Source organism: Nannospalax galili, unplaced genomic scaffold (genome assembly GCF_000622305.1).
Source record: "Nannospalax galili isolate Female #2095 unplaced genomic scaffold, S.galili_v1.0 scaffold1157, whole genome shotgun sequence".
Classification (NCBI taxonomy): domain Eukaryota; kingdom Metazoa; phylum Chordata; class Mammalia; order Rodentia; family Spalacidae; genus Nannospalax; species Nannospalax galili.
Genome location: NW_008340118.1, coordinates 579,828 through 595,770, shown reverse-complemented (window position 1 = coordinate 595,770; position 15,943 = coordinate 579,828). Strand labels below are relative to the sequence as shown.

Sequence of the window (15,943 nt, the reverse complement as noted above, 5' to 3'; positions counted from 1 at the left end):
CAATGTTGAGTTTACTCTCTATCTTCTGAAGCTGATACATCCTTAGGCACAGTGTTTATTCCCAAATCAAACATCCAGAAAGCTAAAGATTTTTTAATAGAATTTTTATGAACAACAACAACAGAAAGAATAACTGAACAATTTAAGGTTGGAGATTTAACTCTGCAAGGTAACTTCTGGAATGTGCATTCGTGTCGGCTCCCATCCAAGCCAGTCTCCTTCCCTGATACTGTCAAGAAAAAGAGGTCAGGACATTTTGTTTTCCCCACTCTAAGACAAATGTGTAGAAATGACCAGGAGACCAAATGAGACAGTTGTCCCTTAATACTCCCTTCCAGGTGAGCGACTGTAAAATCCCTAGACTTCAGGCTTTCAAACAAGTTCCCTGGGATCCTGAATTGCCTGAGGGAGTCCAAGGCAAATTGGCAGGCACCCCACCCAATCAGATAGAGTCCCTTCCTGAAAATCTGTTCCAGATTCCAGGTGTTTGGGAACAGGGTCCCAGCAGGAGGTAGTAGCAAAGGCTTGACTTGAATCATCCTTTGGGTAATCACAGAAAGACCCATGGTCTCAGACAGATGAATTTGGTGACCCTCTCCATCTGCCCTGAGGCAATACTGGCATTGGAAGTGGTGTCCAAGATGCCTGACCTTCACAGCAACAGTGCAGGGGCATTGGAATTCTCCAAGCGTGCTCCAAACTATCCAAAGTCTCAATGTATTTGGAAAGGTTGGGTATCAAGAACAGTTTATCAATCTGTAATTACTGGAAGTAAAGAACTTACAAACTGGAATATTCAGGAAATCAGAAAGTATCTTTCTTTTGCATGGATTTGTGTGTGCACATGTTTATATGTGTGCAAATGCACATGTGTGTGCTGGTGCATGTGGAGACCAGAGAACAACCTCGTGTCATTCTTCAGGCACCGTAAACTACTGATTGACTGACTGACTTTAATTAACCTATTCTGAGGTAGGATGTTTCATTGGCCTGGCGTTCACTAAGTACACTAGGCTGGCTGACCAGAGAGCCCCGTCTCCCCAGCACTGGGATTACAAGCGTGCACAACCACACACCGATTTCTACATGGGTGCTGAAAAACCACATTCAAGTCCTTATGCTCACATGGCAAGCACATTACTGATTGAGTCACCTCTCCATACTTATTTCAAGATAAAGAAACTGAGCTCACTGTGAATCACTTACTCTGGTTTGGTTTTGAACCTTCCTACTCCTTCCCTCATTTGCGTCTTTTCTCCTCTCCCATCTCCTCATATCTCTTGCTATCTATTTCAACAAGGTATCTTTGGCTCCCAGGTAGCTTGTGAGGAAGAGTGTGTGAAGCGATGTTCTTTGGCTGTATGAGCAGGAGGCATGGAACACAATGTGCCAGGCCCTCTAACAAACACATAAATAGAAGTCATAAATTATTCTTTTCACTCCCAAGCAGCTTGGCGATATCATGGGAGGTAACTGAAAATGGCCCTCCAGTTCTTCTCATGAATAAAAAGATAAGCCAACCACACAATGCTGTAGGGTGAGGGGAGGAGTGTGAATTGTGAATCTGGCTGAAGAAGGAATCAGCTGCCCAAGGACAGTCAGCAAAAAGAAGCATATAGCTTCAAAAAGAACACATGGCAGGCAATGCAGATAAGTCCACACCACTGGGTTACACAGTTCACACTGCCAAACACTAAAATATGCATTTAGTATAAGGTATGTTTCTGCTGAGGACTGTGGACATCTTTCCCGGGGTCAGAAGAGATTATTCCTGTCCAGAGTTCATCAGGAGTCCTCTTTGTGATAGTGTTTCTGTTCCCTACCCCATCCCTTCTAGTAACATATCAGAATAAGATCACTCCAGTCAAAAGGCAGTGAGGACACCTGGCCACAAACACACATGGAAAGAAGGAAAGCTGGGCTCAGAAGATGGCTCCGCTGGCAAGATGCTTGCCACACAAGTGTGAGAACCTCAGTTTGAATCCCGGAACCAGGTAAAAAGTCAGGTGTGCATACAATCCTGGTGCTGGGGAGACAGAAACAAGAGCATCCCTGGGGCGCTCTGGCCAGCCAGGTGAACTTACTCAGCTAGCTACACATCCTGCTGAGAGACCCTGTCTCAAAAACCAAGGCAAGTGGCTCCCAAGGAATGACACTGGAGGTTGAACTTTGACCTTCACATACATGTACCACACGTGCATGAGCGCGCGCGCGCATGTGCGTGCACGTGCGCACACACACACACAAACACACAAAGAAAGTCATTGATACTGAAGGCTTCCATGACATTTATACTATCAGTAATATATTCAAATACATTCACTCCTTTGCTCCACAGTGTGACAGGCAGCACTGAGAAGCAGAAAGCTAATACAGGGGCTGCAGACAGGGCTTGGTGGTCAGGTTCGATTCCCAGCACCCACATGGTGGCTAACAACCATCTGTAGCTCCAGTTCCAAGGATCTGACGCCCTCTTCTGACATCCTGGGGCACTGCATGACATGGGTACACTTACACACATGCAGGCAATACACTCATACACATAAATAAAATAGTAAAAATAATTAGAAAGCTAACCTAACAGAATGCTGTTTCCATAATTAGCAGTCATTCCCACCAGGCTTTTCTGAATCCGTCTTTAAATTCCTGTCTGCACATTCTGGATTTTAGGCTGTGAGATCATCACAAGAAAGAAAAGTAGACAAAGAAAAGTATCCTTGGAGCCCCTAGTTAGGCTATGAGGGTTAATGATATCAGTCTGGTGGGATTTAAAATCACCATGGAGAAACACTTCTGTGTGTCTATGAGAGTGTTTCCTGACAGGTTTCACTTCAGAGGGACGTCCCCCTGAACACAGGCAGCACCATCTCATGGGCAGAAGTTCCTGACTGAATAAGGAGAAAGCACACGGAGCAGCGGCCATCCCATGTTCCTATCACCAGTCCTTCCCCACCACGACGGACGCATCCTTGAACCGCGAGCCACAATAACCCCCTTCCTTAAGCTGCTCTGTCAGGTATTCTGTCACAAGGAGAAAAGTAACTAATACACATACCGAGAGAACAAAAGTGAGAGAAGAAACAATAAATCTGGATGTTTTCAGTGAATGAAAGAAATTTAATCTTGATTTTCTCAGTGTAGCATCTCAGTTAAATTAGAAAAGGCATTTCTACTATTGTTTGAAACAAATTTAAAAGCATTATTGCATTTTCCAAATACATTTCCATCAAGACATACCTGTAGTTTTCACATGTAGATATACAGCCATGCTCAAAACTGCTACTGTATAATTACATAATATATACCCATTTATGCAAATGAGCTAGTATGTAAACCCAGTCCAGGCTCAAGCCCTGCCTATAGATCCCAGCAGGCTGGACCACCCTTGTGCATCCGTGGGTCTCCCCAACAAAGTTCACCTTGGTCCACCCAGATCTTTACCCTCCCTCACAAAAACACAAGCCAAACAGGGAAAGCTGGGGCAGTGGCAGACCCCTCCTCAGCAATGAGAGTCATCAGAGCATGGAGCTTTAATAGATCAGAGTTGGGGGAACTGGAAGCTTCTCTCAGGTACCCTCAGAAGACTGCACAACCTTCCTTCAGTGTGTGTTCTGAGCATGTACTATCCACAGGCATGGGCCAATGCTTTGGCACAATCCAAAGCTAAGGGCCTTGGGACAGCCTTCCTCTCTTCCCCTCTCCTCCCCTCTGCTCCTCCCTCTTCCCTCCCCCCCACTTTTTTCTTCTTCCTCTTCTTCCTCCTATTTTTGAGACAGAGTCTTGCTTTTTATGTAGTTGAACTTGGCCTCAAGCTTACAGGGATCCTGCTGCCTCAGCCTCCCCAGTGCTGGCATTACAGGTGCACAACACCACACCCAGGTCAGAAAATATCTTTAGTAATCTAATATAAACATGTTGTCAAACTATTAATTTACACACATGTAAACATACATCACTATAGCTAAAAACTATTACAGAGTTCCACAGTTGGTCACACACAGAGAATAAGTGTCTGTGAGATGCCCAGGCCTAAGTGACACATCGACAATGGAATCTCTACACCTAAGGCTCATGGACATAGTGGAATAGGGGGTAGAGAGAAAACTAGTGCATCTCTTAACTCTCACAAGTGAAGCTCCCTCATACAACAGAGGGCCATGAACACACTGGCCAAAGTGTAGATAAGAGACTGCAGAGTGCATGTCCCTGGACAGAACTCCTAGACTAAATCTCTCCCACCCAGGGCTCAGGGATCATTGTGGAAGAGGGGGCAGAAAGACTGTAAGAACCACAGTGGTGCATGATCATAAGGAAACAGAGTCTTCCAAGCTTCTGGTAACTTGCTCATGTGAACTTACAGCAGTGCTGACAGCATGCAAGGACCCATACAAACTCAATCAGACAAAAAGCCAGCATAGACCTGGGGAGATGAGCAGGAGGTCCCAACCTTAGCAGTGGAACTATTGGCAGCCGATCACTGCTGGGTGGGAGAAAGTTAATCTTCTCTAAGGGATGATACTAGACAGGCTGAACAGGCTCCCGTGGATAAACTCACACTAAGGTACATCTGGGAACACAAACTTGACTAAATAGGCCTTAACATGTATGACAGAATGCATGAGATCTAGTAAGCAGGCTATGGGGGATAGATGGGGAGGAAGTCCAAATATGATTAAGATGTATGAAATGCACAAAAATTCAATAAAAATATATATTTTTAAAAAGACACAACCTTTGGAGATGAATAGAATGGAACAGACTCTGCCAACTATGATTTACTATCAGTCTGCTACAGTCAGGCTATTGGATCTTCTATGACACTGTGTCTTCATCTATGAAGTAGGATTATTACTGACCTTTTGAGGGTTCTTATAAGGTATTATGTGTATGTCAGAATAGCTTTGTTTGCTAAAGAGAGAAACCAAATGGCTTAAAGAAGACAAGGATTTGCTTGGATTACACAACTAAAACGCTTCTAAGCACATGTGAACTTACAGCAATGCTGACGACACGGACTTCAGGCTTGAGCTGCTCAGGGCTCTGATCTCATTTCTCTCCAGTTTCCCATCTCTGCCCCTTCTGTCTAGTGACTCATCCTGAGGCTGGAGACTGTGGTCACAGATGACTGCAGCAGTAGAAGTCTGGCCTCCTCGTTTCTCCACAGCCACCTGAAGAAAGGTCTCAAGTTTCACCTGGTCCTAACTGCTGTGGGCTACACTCCACTCTAAACTCCTCATGGTGGCTGACAAATGCCACATGGGTGCCTACACACATCTACACATGCACACGGACATGTGCACAGCTACACACACATCTACACATGCACACGGACATGTGCACAGCTACACACACATCTACACATGCACACAGACATGTGCACAGTTATACACATCTACATATGCACACAGACATGTGCACAGCTACACACAGATGCACTTACAAATACATATTCACTTGAACTTACATGGTTATAGAGATTTAGTCACTTTATTATAATCTCCAGACTGTCAAAGAGAATATTTCATATTCATCTTTGTTGAGAAAGAGAACTTAAATTTATTAATTTTCAAATGACTTTGTCTCCATCCCCTTAAAAACCAGAAAATACATGGAAGATCCATTGGCTGGAAAAAGTAATGCCCATTTCAGTGTGGCTCCGCCCTCCTGTTTTCCCAGACGTCTCTGGCATGTTGCAATGAGAGTATCTGAAATGTGAGATGGGCACGAACAGGAGTGACTGACAGCCATGTCTTTTCAAGTGCTAAGGTGACAGAGTGCTGTGAAGGAGCACAGTCCAGCAAACACGTCTGTCCTGAAAAACGTGGAGAAGTAAACAGAATGCTGCACACTACCATTCTAGAATCCACACCCAGGACGAGAAGACCCCATAAAGCCATCCGCAGGCTCCGAGAAGCACCTCCACGGATGCCACTTTGCAGCCCTGCAAGGCTCTGTGCGCTTGACAACACATGATTCCACCAGAGGGTGTACAGCTCAGGAAACTGTCCAGGCCAGGGTCTCCACGGGGCTCCTAAATGTCCAGTATCTGAAACCTGGATGGCCTGGCCCTCTCCACCTGCGCCTTCCTCCAATACTACAGAAGAGATGCTGAGCTGACCGAGCTCCGCTTTCTCCCTTGATCCTCTCCCAGGCCTTTTTTCTTCTTTTGCCTCAAGTTTTCCAACATCCATAAGAAAGGACTCTGCTCAGCACCCTGAGAGAAAGGGCCAGGACAGCAGAAGGCAGCCTGCTGACTGTGCAGCAGAGCCCCAGGCACCCAGAGAGTCCTTGGGACGGGTCAGGTGTGGTGTGGACAGGTGTGATGTTAGAGGAACGGAACAGTGACTAACCGTTTCTGTCATCTCAATCGGGAGATGGAGAGTCATCCTTCTCACTACTGGTATAATGGTGAGATTTCAAACTCACAGCTCTTCCTCAGGAGAAAAACCTAACCTATCAGGAGAGTGACTGGGTCACTCCTGTAAAGATGCATGGTAGCGCCAAGGGACAGTGGCACCCCGTCCTTTCCCCTTCCTTTGTGTTCCTTCTCCCTGGCCCTCTCTCCTCTCCCACTCCTGAACCACTACTGCAGAGCTTGCAGAGCTTGCAGGCCGCACAGAGCAGGAGCAGCCAGGGGAGATGGCACCTTCCCTTGCATCAACTCTCAGAACCCACAGCACTTGTCCCCAGGTGCCAGGAAAAGCAGGGAGAGCCATCAGGAAGACATCTAACCGGAGGCTCGGTGGCTTCAACCTGGTTCCTTTATGCCAAGTGGCATCTGAAGGCTTCTGTTCACCTTGAATAAACCCACTAACCTGTGTGCCATGCTACTGCCAATGCAATCAGGTGGCTGGTCTGCTGCCTGGCAGTGGTGTGACTGAGTTCTTAAGACTTCAGAGTAATGAAGAGACTGCAGCTCATCCAGGAAACAGGAGGCTTTCTACGAACAGTCCATCTCCTGCTTTAATCTGCCTGTTTTCCTGCCTACCTCTGTTTTGCTGGGCCTTGAAATTCTGGCATCGCAGAGGGTTTCCCAATGATCACACCCAAGCTTGTCCTCCTCTGTCCCACTGGCCTTGCCTCACATTTCTCCCTAGTACTTTTTGAGATGGTAACATTTCCTATGACCATTTGTTTTCTGCCTTCAACACTAGAGCGTAGATGCCACAAGACTAGAACCAGCACTCTAGCCTATTCACCCTGGGGGCAGATGCTCAGTAGATCTTTATGGACAGAACGCTGACACAACTGAGCCCTCTGCATATCCAGGGCTGGACACAGGCAGGGCCCTGCAGGGCCACACAGATACCAGATCAGACCCAGTGTTGTTTTCAGGCCTGTAGCCCTAAGTACAGGAAACCTCTGGGTCAGCTGTGCTGCCCAGCCACTTCCCAGATAGGCTGAGTCTAGTCTTCATCTTCTATTCTTTAGGCCCGTCCTGCCCAGACCTCATCCATCTATACCATACCTCTGCCTGCACTGTGCCTGCTTCTGTCTTGCTACACACTAAGATCATGCCACTGCTGGTGTGACAAATGACCACAGCCTGCACCACACTCTACAGTGCAGAAGGCCAGAGTCTCTTGATCGCTCTGCTGGTATTAGCAGGGATGGTCCCTCCTGGAGGCTCTGGGAAAATCCTCCATCTCTCCCTCCATCACTACATCCCCTGTTCCTCTCCTGAGATGATGTCGCCTCTGCCTCCTCTTATAGGAACTCTGGTTGTTACACTGAGGGCCCAGGATTGTCTCCTCAGTTCAAGAGCACCACTTTGATCACACCTGCAAAATCCTTTCTGTCTGATACAATAACATCTACTGGTCCTACGGATTGGGCTATGGCTGTCTTTGGGTCATTAACGCTGCATCTCAGCTGGTCCATCTGACTAGGAAACAGGCATTCACCAGGGGCTGAACCTGGCAACCTTTCCACACACATCTTGGGAAATATGTCTCCCCTCAGGAGCCTGCTTTTCAGACTGCAACTGACTTGATGCACAAATATGTGGGTCAGAGACTGCAAGAGGAGAGAAGACACAGGAGGAAGGGAATTTATGACAAAGGGGGAGAAAGGACTTAAGATTTCTGAGGATATTAGACATACTGCCTCTGTCCTACTGAGAGAAGAGTGGGACGATGGTCATGATGGACAGAACTACTGACCCTCAGAGGTTCACAAAGTCATGCTCTTCCTGCCCAGCGGCAAAATGAGGATTCATGAATGTTGTTCACACACAGCAGTTGACCTCTGCCTGGACAGGTCAAGTAGGGTGGAGCTGTGAAGCAGGGAGGAGGAGGCTCCAGGATGAGACAGAAAATGCTGCCAATCCCCTTCCTCAGTTGCATTCTATGAACAATCAGCAAGACCTACCAAGGTGCCCTGAGGAAGTTGTGGACTGCACAGAACACCCAGCCACAAGCAGGCGCTCTTCCTGCCCAGCCACAAGCAGGCACTCTATCTGTGGTGGAGATGGTCTTGAATCATGCCCTCTCAGCCAGCTTCTGGACCTGAATACTACACTCTTACTGGCTCTTCAATGCCTTCTGAAGGACAAACAGAAGGTACTTACTGCCTTGGGGAGTGCCACTGTGTATATGCACAACACAGACTGAAGTCTTCACACAGTCATTCCCGCTCACCCGGGTGCAGCTTGATGGTGAGACTATACAGTGACTAGTCATGGAAGGGAGGTACCGAGGCACGCTTTTATCAGTATTTCCCATGTAGTATGGGGCTCAGGGGCTAGAAGGAAGTGACAGAGTTTGATCACAGCCTACTAACTTGCCACATTGGCCCTTACCAGGTGCTCACCAGGCCTGCTGGATAGGCTATTTCACTGCTTCCTGACAATCCTCTAAGACAGGAGGATGCTAATTTTACAGTGGAAGGAACTAGGATGAGCAGGTTGTCATTGGTGACCTTTGTCGAAGTCACACATGCAACAAGTGGCTGACCCAGGACTCCAAGAATGAGTCTATACTCCAAAGGAAGGATCCCAAAGCCCATATCTATCTTCACCATGAGCCACTGGCACAGACAACCTGACCAACTGTCCAGAAGATATTGCAGACATGAGGGAAATGCCATGTATTACTAGCCAGGCCCACCGAACTACCCAGCAGGCAGTACACTAAAACTCCTTTCTAACCAGCACCATGCCATTGGAGTGCTTGGGCAAATGACCCTAGTAATAAACCTCAGAGGAGAGGATGAGTTTGAATTCCTGATCCTCCTGCCTCTACTTCCTGAGTACAGTGATTGCAGTCACGTACCACCACACCCAGTTTTATGTGGTGCTGAGGATTGAACCAAGGGCCTTGTGCATGGTAGATAAACACTCTACCAACTGAGCTACATCCCAGGCTTAAACTTTCATTGTAAGGAAACTTAGCATAGTTGTAACCTAGGAGAGCTGACTCTAAAACTACCCGAGGAAGATGTATACCCAAAGGAGAAAGGCAAAGGGGGCTAGCAAGAGGGAGAACTTGTGTGGTACAAAACGCTTGGCAGAGGGTCTGGCCAGCTAGCTGGTCACAACCCCAGGGGGAACCTAGTACAGCTTTCCTTGACAGGCCCGTGTCACTTGCCAGGCCTCTAGAGGCCTGAGATGCCTACCACTGCAAGGAGAACCCTCTTTCACAGCTGAAGATGCAGGTGCTCCAAAGGATCAAGTAAGTGGTCTGACTGAGGGCAGGAAAGCAGTGTGAGGTCGCCAGGCAGCCTGCCTGTAGTTCTGAGCATGCTCACAGCGGACACTCACCACTGTGCAGGGTGGAAAGAAGACACAAGGAGCTTCCGCCTGTCATCACAGCACACTAGCATAGCACTGCCTTCACCACTCAGCAGCCGGCATGAACAGCTTCTCCTATAGCTGGGAACTGGACAGGACGATTAGAGTTACATACCAAATGCATGTGCTCTGACCCTGACTTAATCACATCACAGCTTACTTAACGGGCTGCCTCTCCATGTCTTCATGTTTAACCCAACAGCTTTAAAGCACAAAGACGTCAGCGACAGAACGCTAAGGAAGAGCACTGACGAGTGCAGCCGGGTGGCCAGAAGCAGAGGCAGGCCATTCAAGAGAGTATCTGCAGCCGGACCTTAGCTTTGCTTACTCACACAGGTTCACGGAATCTTGAAGAAAATGTATTTCTGGCCAAACTCCTAGCTGCTAACTCCATATCACATGAACAAATTCATCTTCCGTTTCCCCCTCTCAAAGGGCTGTGCATTCTCCACTGGCAACAACCAGAATGCAGGAAAGAGACACATAACACTTCCCACCCTCCACACTGAAGTCCAGAGCCTCACCCCCCATCCTCCTGTGGCAGAAGCCCTGGATGCTGCCTCGAGGGCACCTTCCTCTCTTACCAATGTACACGTTCCTCATACCTGAGGAATTAGCATCCTTCGCATCCGAGGAATCGTTCACCTCGCATGCAACAAAAGGGAAGCCCTGGGTACTTGGCAAGTTGATGGGTGGACAGATGTTGCATCTTTTACTGAATGTTCCTGTTTCACTCTTCTACTTCAGAGTACATGAAAAATAGAGCAAAGGCTTGTGCTGAGCTGGACAAGTGAAGGAGGCCGTTCACAGCCCTGTGGGAGATGGTCATGGGGGCCGGAAAGAAAGCCTCAGTAGTTTTGGTTGTTCTTCCATACACGTCTGAGTAAGTAAAAGTACTTTGATAAACTTCTTGGATGTAAAGAAATAAAGTATGCAATAAAATTGCAAAGATAAGGCAATATCCCAGACACAGCGACTGCAAGAAAGGAACAAACTTGAGTGTCTAGAAAAAAAGGGTAAATGAGCAAACTTCTTTACTGATATGGTCTATTTTTATTTGTGGTCTTTTTCTCTTAAATTGGCTTTTTGGTTGTCAAAAAACTAATAAGACAAGGATTAACAGAATCTCTTTGGATGAATTTATTGAGAGTACCTGAAAATTTTAATCAGAAATGTTTTTTTTCCTGGAAACTACCTCAATCTAGGAATGCTTACCTATTGAGCACCAAGAATAAGAACTGTTCTTTCTACCCATGACTAGAGCCAACGCCCCCCTCCCCCGCATACACATTTATCATAAGTCCCTAATATTTATGTGATTAGGACACCATGTTTTTCTTTGAGATGAGCCATTAAGATATATTCATATGGGTCTGGAAAGATGGCTCAGCAGTTAAGAGCACTGGCTTCTCTTGCAGAGGACCCAGGTTTGGTTCCCAGAACCCATTTAACTCCAGTTCCAGGGGATCTGACCTCCTCTTCTGACATCCATGAGCATTGCATGCACATGATGCACTTATACACAAGAAATCAAAACACTTATACACATAAAGATAAGTAAATCCACAAAATGTAAAACGATACAATAATATAAAAACACATACAACTTTTCATTATCTGTGACCATGGGAAACAAATAAATCAGCAACTAATCTAAGTAGATGGCTTAAATCCAATGACATCAAGAGTTTCACAAGACATTCACCCAGAGAGCAGCTTCTACTCATTGGTTTCCCTGTATTTCTTGATGTGAAGTTCATTCAAGGCACTTTCACACCACAATGCTTGTGCAGTGCATGTGGCACATGCTATGAACAATGGGGAAAATAAAGAAAATGAAATCCCAATACTCAGGAGCTCAGCACCACCAAGATTCCATCATGTTCTCCTTGCTCCTCACCAACTATTTGCCGGTAGGAATGTCAGTTTTTGGTGACATGACCCAAATAATAGATCAGAGAACTTTCTGGCTTTGGTAACCCAAAAGAACACACTAGTCCCTAAATAAACTGACTTTGTATATCGATTCCTTTAGCCAGTCCTATCTTTAGTAAATAACACAATTTTAAATTAATTAAAAGCCTTCACTGTCTTATTAATAGAAGCCTGTACATCATACCTTTGGGGTCTTTCCTGGTGATGAAAAAGCTGAAGGGGATCTTCCTGCTCAATTCTCTAGGTTGAGAAGTGAACACTGAACACTTTTATGCTCTGAAAGCAACCCTAGCTCAGGGCGAGGCAGCCCTCATTGGTAATGTGTCTGTGAGTGCAGCTGACTCACGGGAGGAAAGAGGAGCATCTCAGTCCAGCCAAAGATGGAACTCCATGTGAGCAAATATGGCCATCCTATCCTGGAAACAGCTGACTGTCCCCTTGGTAAGCAGGAAGGACACAGGAGCTTTGGACTCCCAAAGGCTTGTACCATTGGGTCAACACAAGCCATGCAGCCAGCTGGACCATATGAAAACCACCGACCAACCCAGGAAACATTTTCATCAGTATCAACAGCTAACAGTGGTTGAGCAGTTCGATCACCCAGACTCTAACTTCTCTCTACACAGTCAGTCATTAGGAATATTATGTTTTCTGTTTTACAGTGAAGAAAGAAGAGGCTTATGGTGGTTGGCAGCCTTGCTAGAAAAAGCAAGAGTGAATTTAATTGAGTGCACCTGATCAGACCCACCTAGAATTTTCTGACTTCCAGAAGAGGCTTTGGAGAAAAAAATTAGGCTATGGAGCACATTCTGAAATAGCCCACAGAGTAATTACTGTTTCAAGATTACAACAACCTCCCTTGTGCCTCAGTACATGGCAAACACCATAGCTACACAACCAGAAATGGCTAAAATCAGCAATGGCATACACCTGCTCCTGTATGAGCACGAGTCTCCCCAGCCTCTAAGTCTCTGTGTGTAACTCGACCATGGAATGAGGCAATGGTCACAGCTAGCCACTGTAACCCTCCGGCCACATCACTAGCGCCCTGCAATTAGCACTTTCTGGAAGGTCTTGAGGGCACTGAGACCCAATACCCTTGTAGGACATACCCATGAAGCCTACACAAGGGACCCAGCTTCCCTTCAGCAGTCTCCAAACACTTCTGTGAGAGTGGCCTACCTGGCCACTTGTATCACTTGGGTCAATGCCAATATATGACAAAAATATATAAATTAACTTCATTTTAAGCTGTAATTCACAAAATGCTTCCACATATATTAAGTAACTTGTTCTCTACAGCTCAAGGTTTATCAAACATTGGCTCCAAAGGTAAATTAACTTCAGAAGCAAATATGAAATTATTCGGGTGGAATTTCTACTAGAAGCCTTTCTAACAATGCTAACACCACCTTAAACGTAAAGTGACAACGAGTACATTCCTGTTTATGTCGTCAGACTTTGAACTGCAAGAACAAACATTCTCAGTCTTGCTGTTTATTAAGTTTCCACAGAAACAATGGCAGCTGTCTCTTTTTGTGCAGTGGGCTTTTTCATCTGTCCCAACAGAGGACACACAACTGTGGTCAGCATTTCACGTCCTCCTCAAAGCACTGATGGACCTTCCCTGGAAGCTTTACATGTTTGCCATGGATACTTCTTAGCTGGTAACTAGTTGCCAATATACAAACCAATGGGAAGGACGCTGGGAGGAATATGAACATTCCAGAACGTAACAGACAGAGCCGGCTGCTTAAGAGGTTCCCAAGTAGATGGCAAGGACCCTGAGGCCAGAATTTCTGTCTGGCAGAAACCGCCTGGATCCAGCACAGGCTCTCAATTCTTACCTGCAGAATGATGGGTAAGCTTTTAACAAGACCCTTTATTTCCCGAGGTTTTACCCCCAGTGCAATAGAATAAGGATAGCAGAGCATGCTACATGGGTTTGAACAAACATCAAGTGGTGGAGAAGCACTGGGCATGTGTACAGAGGCCTCCTCATGTGCTAGTAGAACACACAGCTTTCTCATTCTTTAATTTTTACGGTTTGTTTATTTACTTAGCAGGGAGCCCTAAAGGTGTAGAGGTGAGAAGACAACCTGTGGAAATTGGTTCTCTCTTCCCACCATGTGCATCCCTAGGGGTTGGACTCAGGTTGTCAGGCTTGGTGGCAGATGCCTTCACTTGATGGGGTATTTCTCCTGCCCCCTTCTCATCTCTTTGACCCTCCTCATGTCTGTAGGTTTATGTACGGTTTTTACAACTTGCATTTTCACATTAAAGAAATCTCTAAATCTCTAGCATGCCATACACATACCTTGTCTGCTCATTCCCAGCATGTGCATGCGCATGCTTGCACGCACACACACATGCACACACACACATACACACACACACACACACACAAAATCTGCTATCCCCCCCAAACACACACCTTATCTGCCACTATATTTTTGAACGTCTTTCCATAGCCCTATTCTCCATGCTGAATCTAGCACACAGGCTTCTGGACCCCCCCAGGACCCCCCAGGCACGCTGCACACCTAGAGTTTGTAGGGGTGCCTCCCTTGCAGGGCGGTGTGCAGGGGAGCATAATGAACAGGCCTTGGGGGAAACAGAAAACAAGACATAGTAGAAAGGTAAGTACTGTTGTAATTTCTGTTCTTGCTGGCTTCAGAATTTTGCAGAGTCCCAGAAAAATGAACTTTTGCTCAATTTCTCTCATTATTAGGCATAAAGCAAGATCCCTCCCTGTTACCGGATTAATAGTTTTATTTGTCCAAAACTGGTGTTTTACTCCCTGAGATCACATCTAGCCCCTTCAATTCTGAGCTGGCCATTCTGCAACATAAACTTTTTAACAGTTAATTCCCTGGTGACTTTAAGTCTATTCCTGGGCTTTGCTAAAGATCTCTTGGTTGTCACAGAACCCTTCACCTGTGCTTAACATTATGAGAACGGGGAAATTCAAGATCAAACTTGTGACATTGCTCCTAATGAACAAACCCCCCAAACTCCGTTTGGGTCAGCCTGGACAGAAGACCATGAACTCTACAGGCCATGCTGTCAACCTTCCCTCGCACACTTAAACATGAGACCGTTTTGCCATCCACGAATTCATCGATGTGGTCTGGACAGTGGGATGAGGACAGTGTTTGGGTGTTAAAATGAAAACTACCAATAAAGAGCCATCCACAGACGATCATGGAAACCCACAGAGAAGAGGAGGGACCTGCAAAGGTCAAGATTTTCGAGCGTCCTCTGGGTTTTCAGGACTAAGCTACCTCAAAGCCCAGGCTGCAGGGAACTGCGTCAGGCACTGCACACTGAGCTCCCGAGTGCACCGAGCCTTGCTGCCCCGCTTTTGTTAGTTCTACACGGATTTCAAATACTCCGACCATCCACGGACCCAAGGCAGCGCGGGCCGGCGGGGAAGGCTCCAGAGCTTGGGACTTCGGAGAAACCCCCTCCCTGAAGCGCCCCACACCGTGAGGCAGCCCAGCTGCACCGCCCGCACCCCTCCTCCGCTCCAGCCTCTGGGAAGTGACCCCGAATTCTGTGTACACGGGACACGGGGCACGGGACAGAAATTCAGTGGGGCGGACTTCAGCCGCCGCCGAGGACGCTGTCTTGGCAGCATTACGAAGTGCCAACAACGTCTGGAGCCCATTCAGTAGGTTTTTACGAAAACTGGACCAGCTTTCAAACAACTTCGCATGCCCAGCCCGGGTCCGGGGTGCCCACGCTCGGGACGTGGGAGGGCGACGGGCCATGCCCTCCGCACGCCCACTCGAGACGGACGGAGACCCCGCGTCCCGCGCGCTCCCGAGGGTGGCTTTTACCTCGAGCCGGCTCAGGCTGGAGCTCTTGGAGCGCGATTTCCTGCGCAGGTAGACGGAGAAGAACCTGCGCACCGTGAACTTCTTCATGCTCAGCTCCATCGCCCCGCGCCCAGCTGCGAGGAGCCGCGGGGCCGCCGGGCACGCCCACTCGAGACGGACGGAGACCCCGCGTCCCGCGCGCTCCCGAGGGTGGCTTTTACCTCGAGCCGGCTCAGGCTGGAGCTCTTGGAGCGCGATTTCCTGCGCAGGTAGACGGAGAAGAACCTGCGCACCGTGAACTTCTTCATGCTCAGCTCCATCGCCCCGCGCCCAGCTGCGAGGAGCCGCGGGGCCGCCGGGCGCGCATACCCGGCGCATTCCCAGCGCGAGGCGGTGC

General features: G+C 47.4%; 1 protein-coding gene across 2 annotated transcripts in view; it reads right to left on the bottom strand.

Moving 5' to 3' along the window:
* Positions 1–15,937, bottom strand: part of Rps6ka2 (ribosomal protein S6 kinase A2) — a 154,422-nt gene extending 138,485 nt beyond the window's left edge. Inside the window, exons 1-2 of one of the 2 annotated variants that reach the window (XM_029564520.1) lie at positions 15,808–15,937; positions 15,568–15,607 (exon numbers count right to left, since the gene is read on the bottom strand). In XM_029564520.1, coding sequence (XP_029420380.1) covers positions 15,568–15,607; positions 15,808–15,866 — 99 coding nt within the window. In that variant the 5' untranslated portion in view covers positions 15,867–15,937. Of the gene's footprint in view, positions 1–4,995; positions 5,169–15,567; positions 15,674–15,807 lie in introns of those variants that run through there. The other variant, XM_029564521.1, reaches the window with a different exon arrangement.
* Between the last annotated feature and the right edge of the window lie 6 nt (positions 15,938–15,943).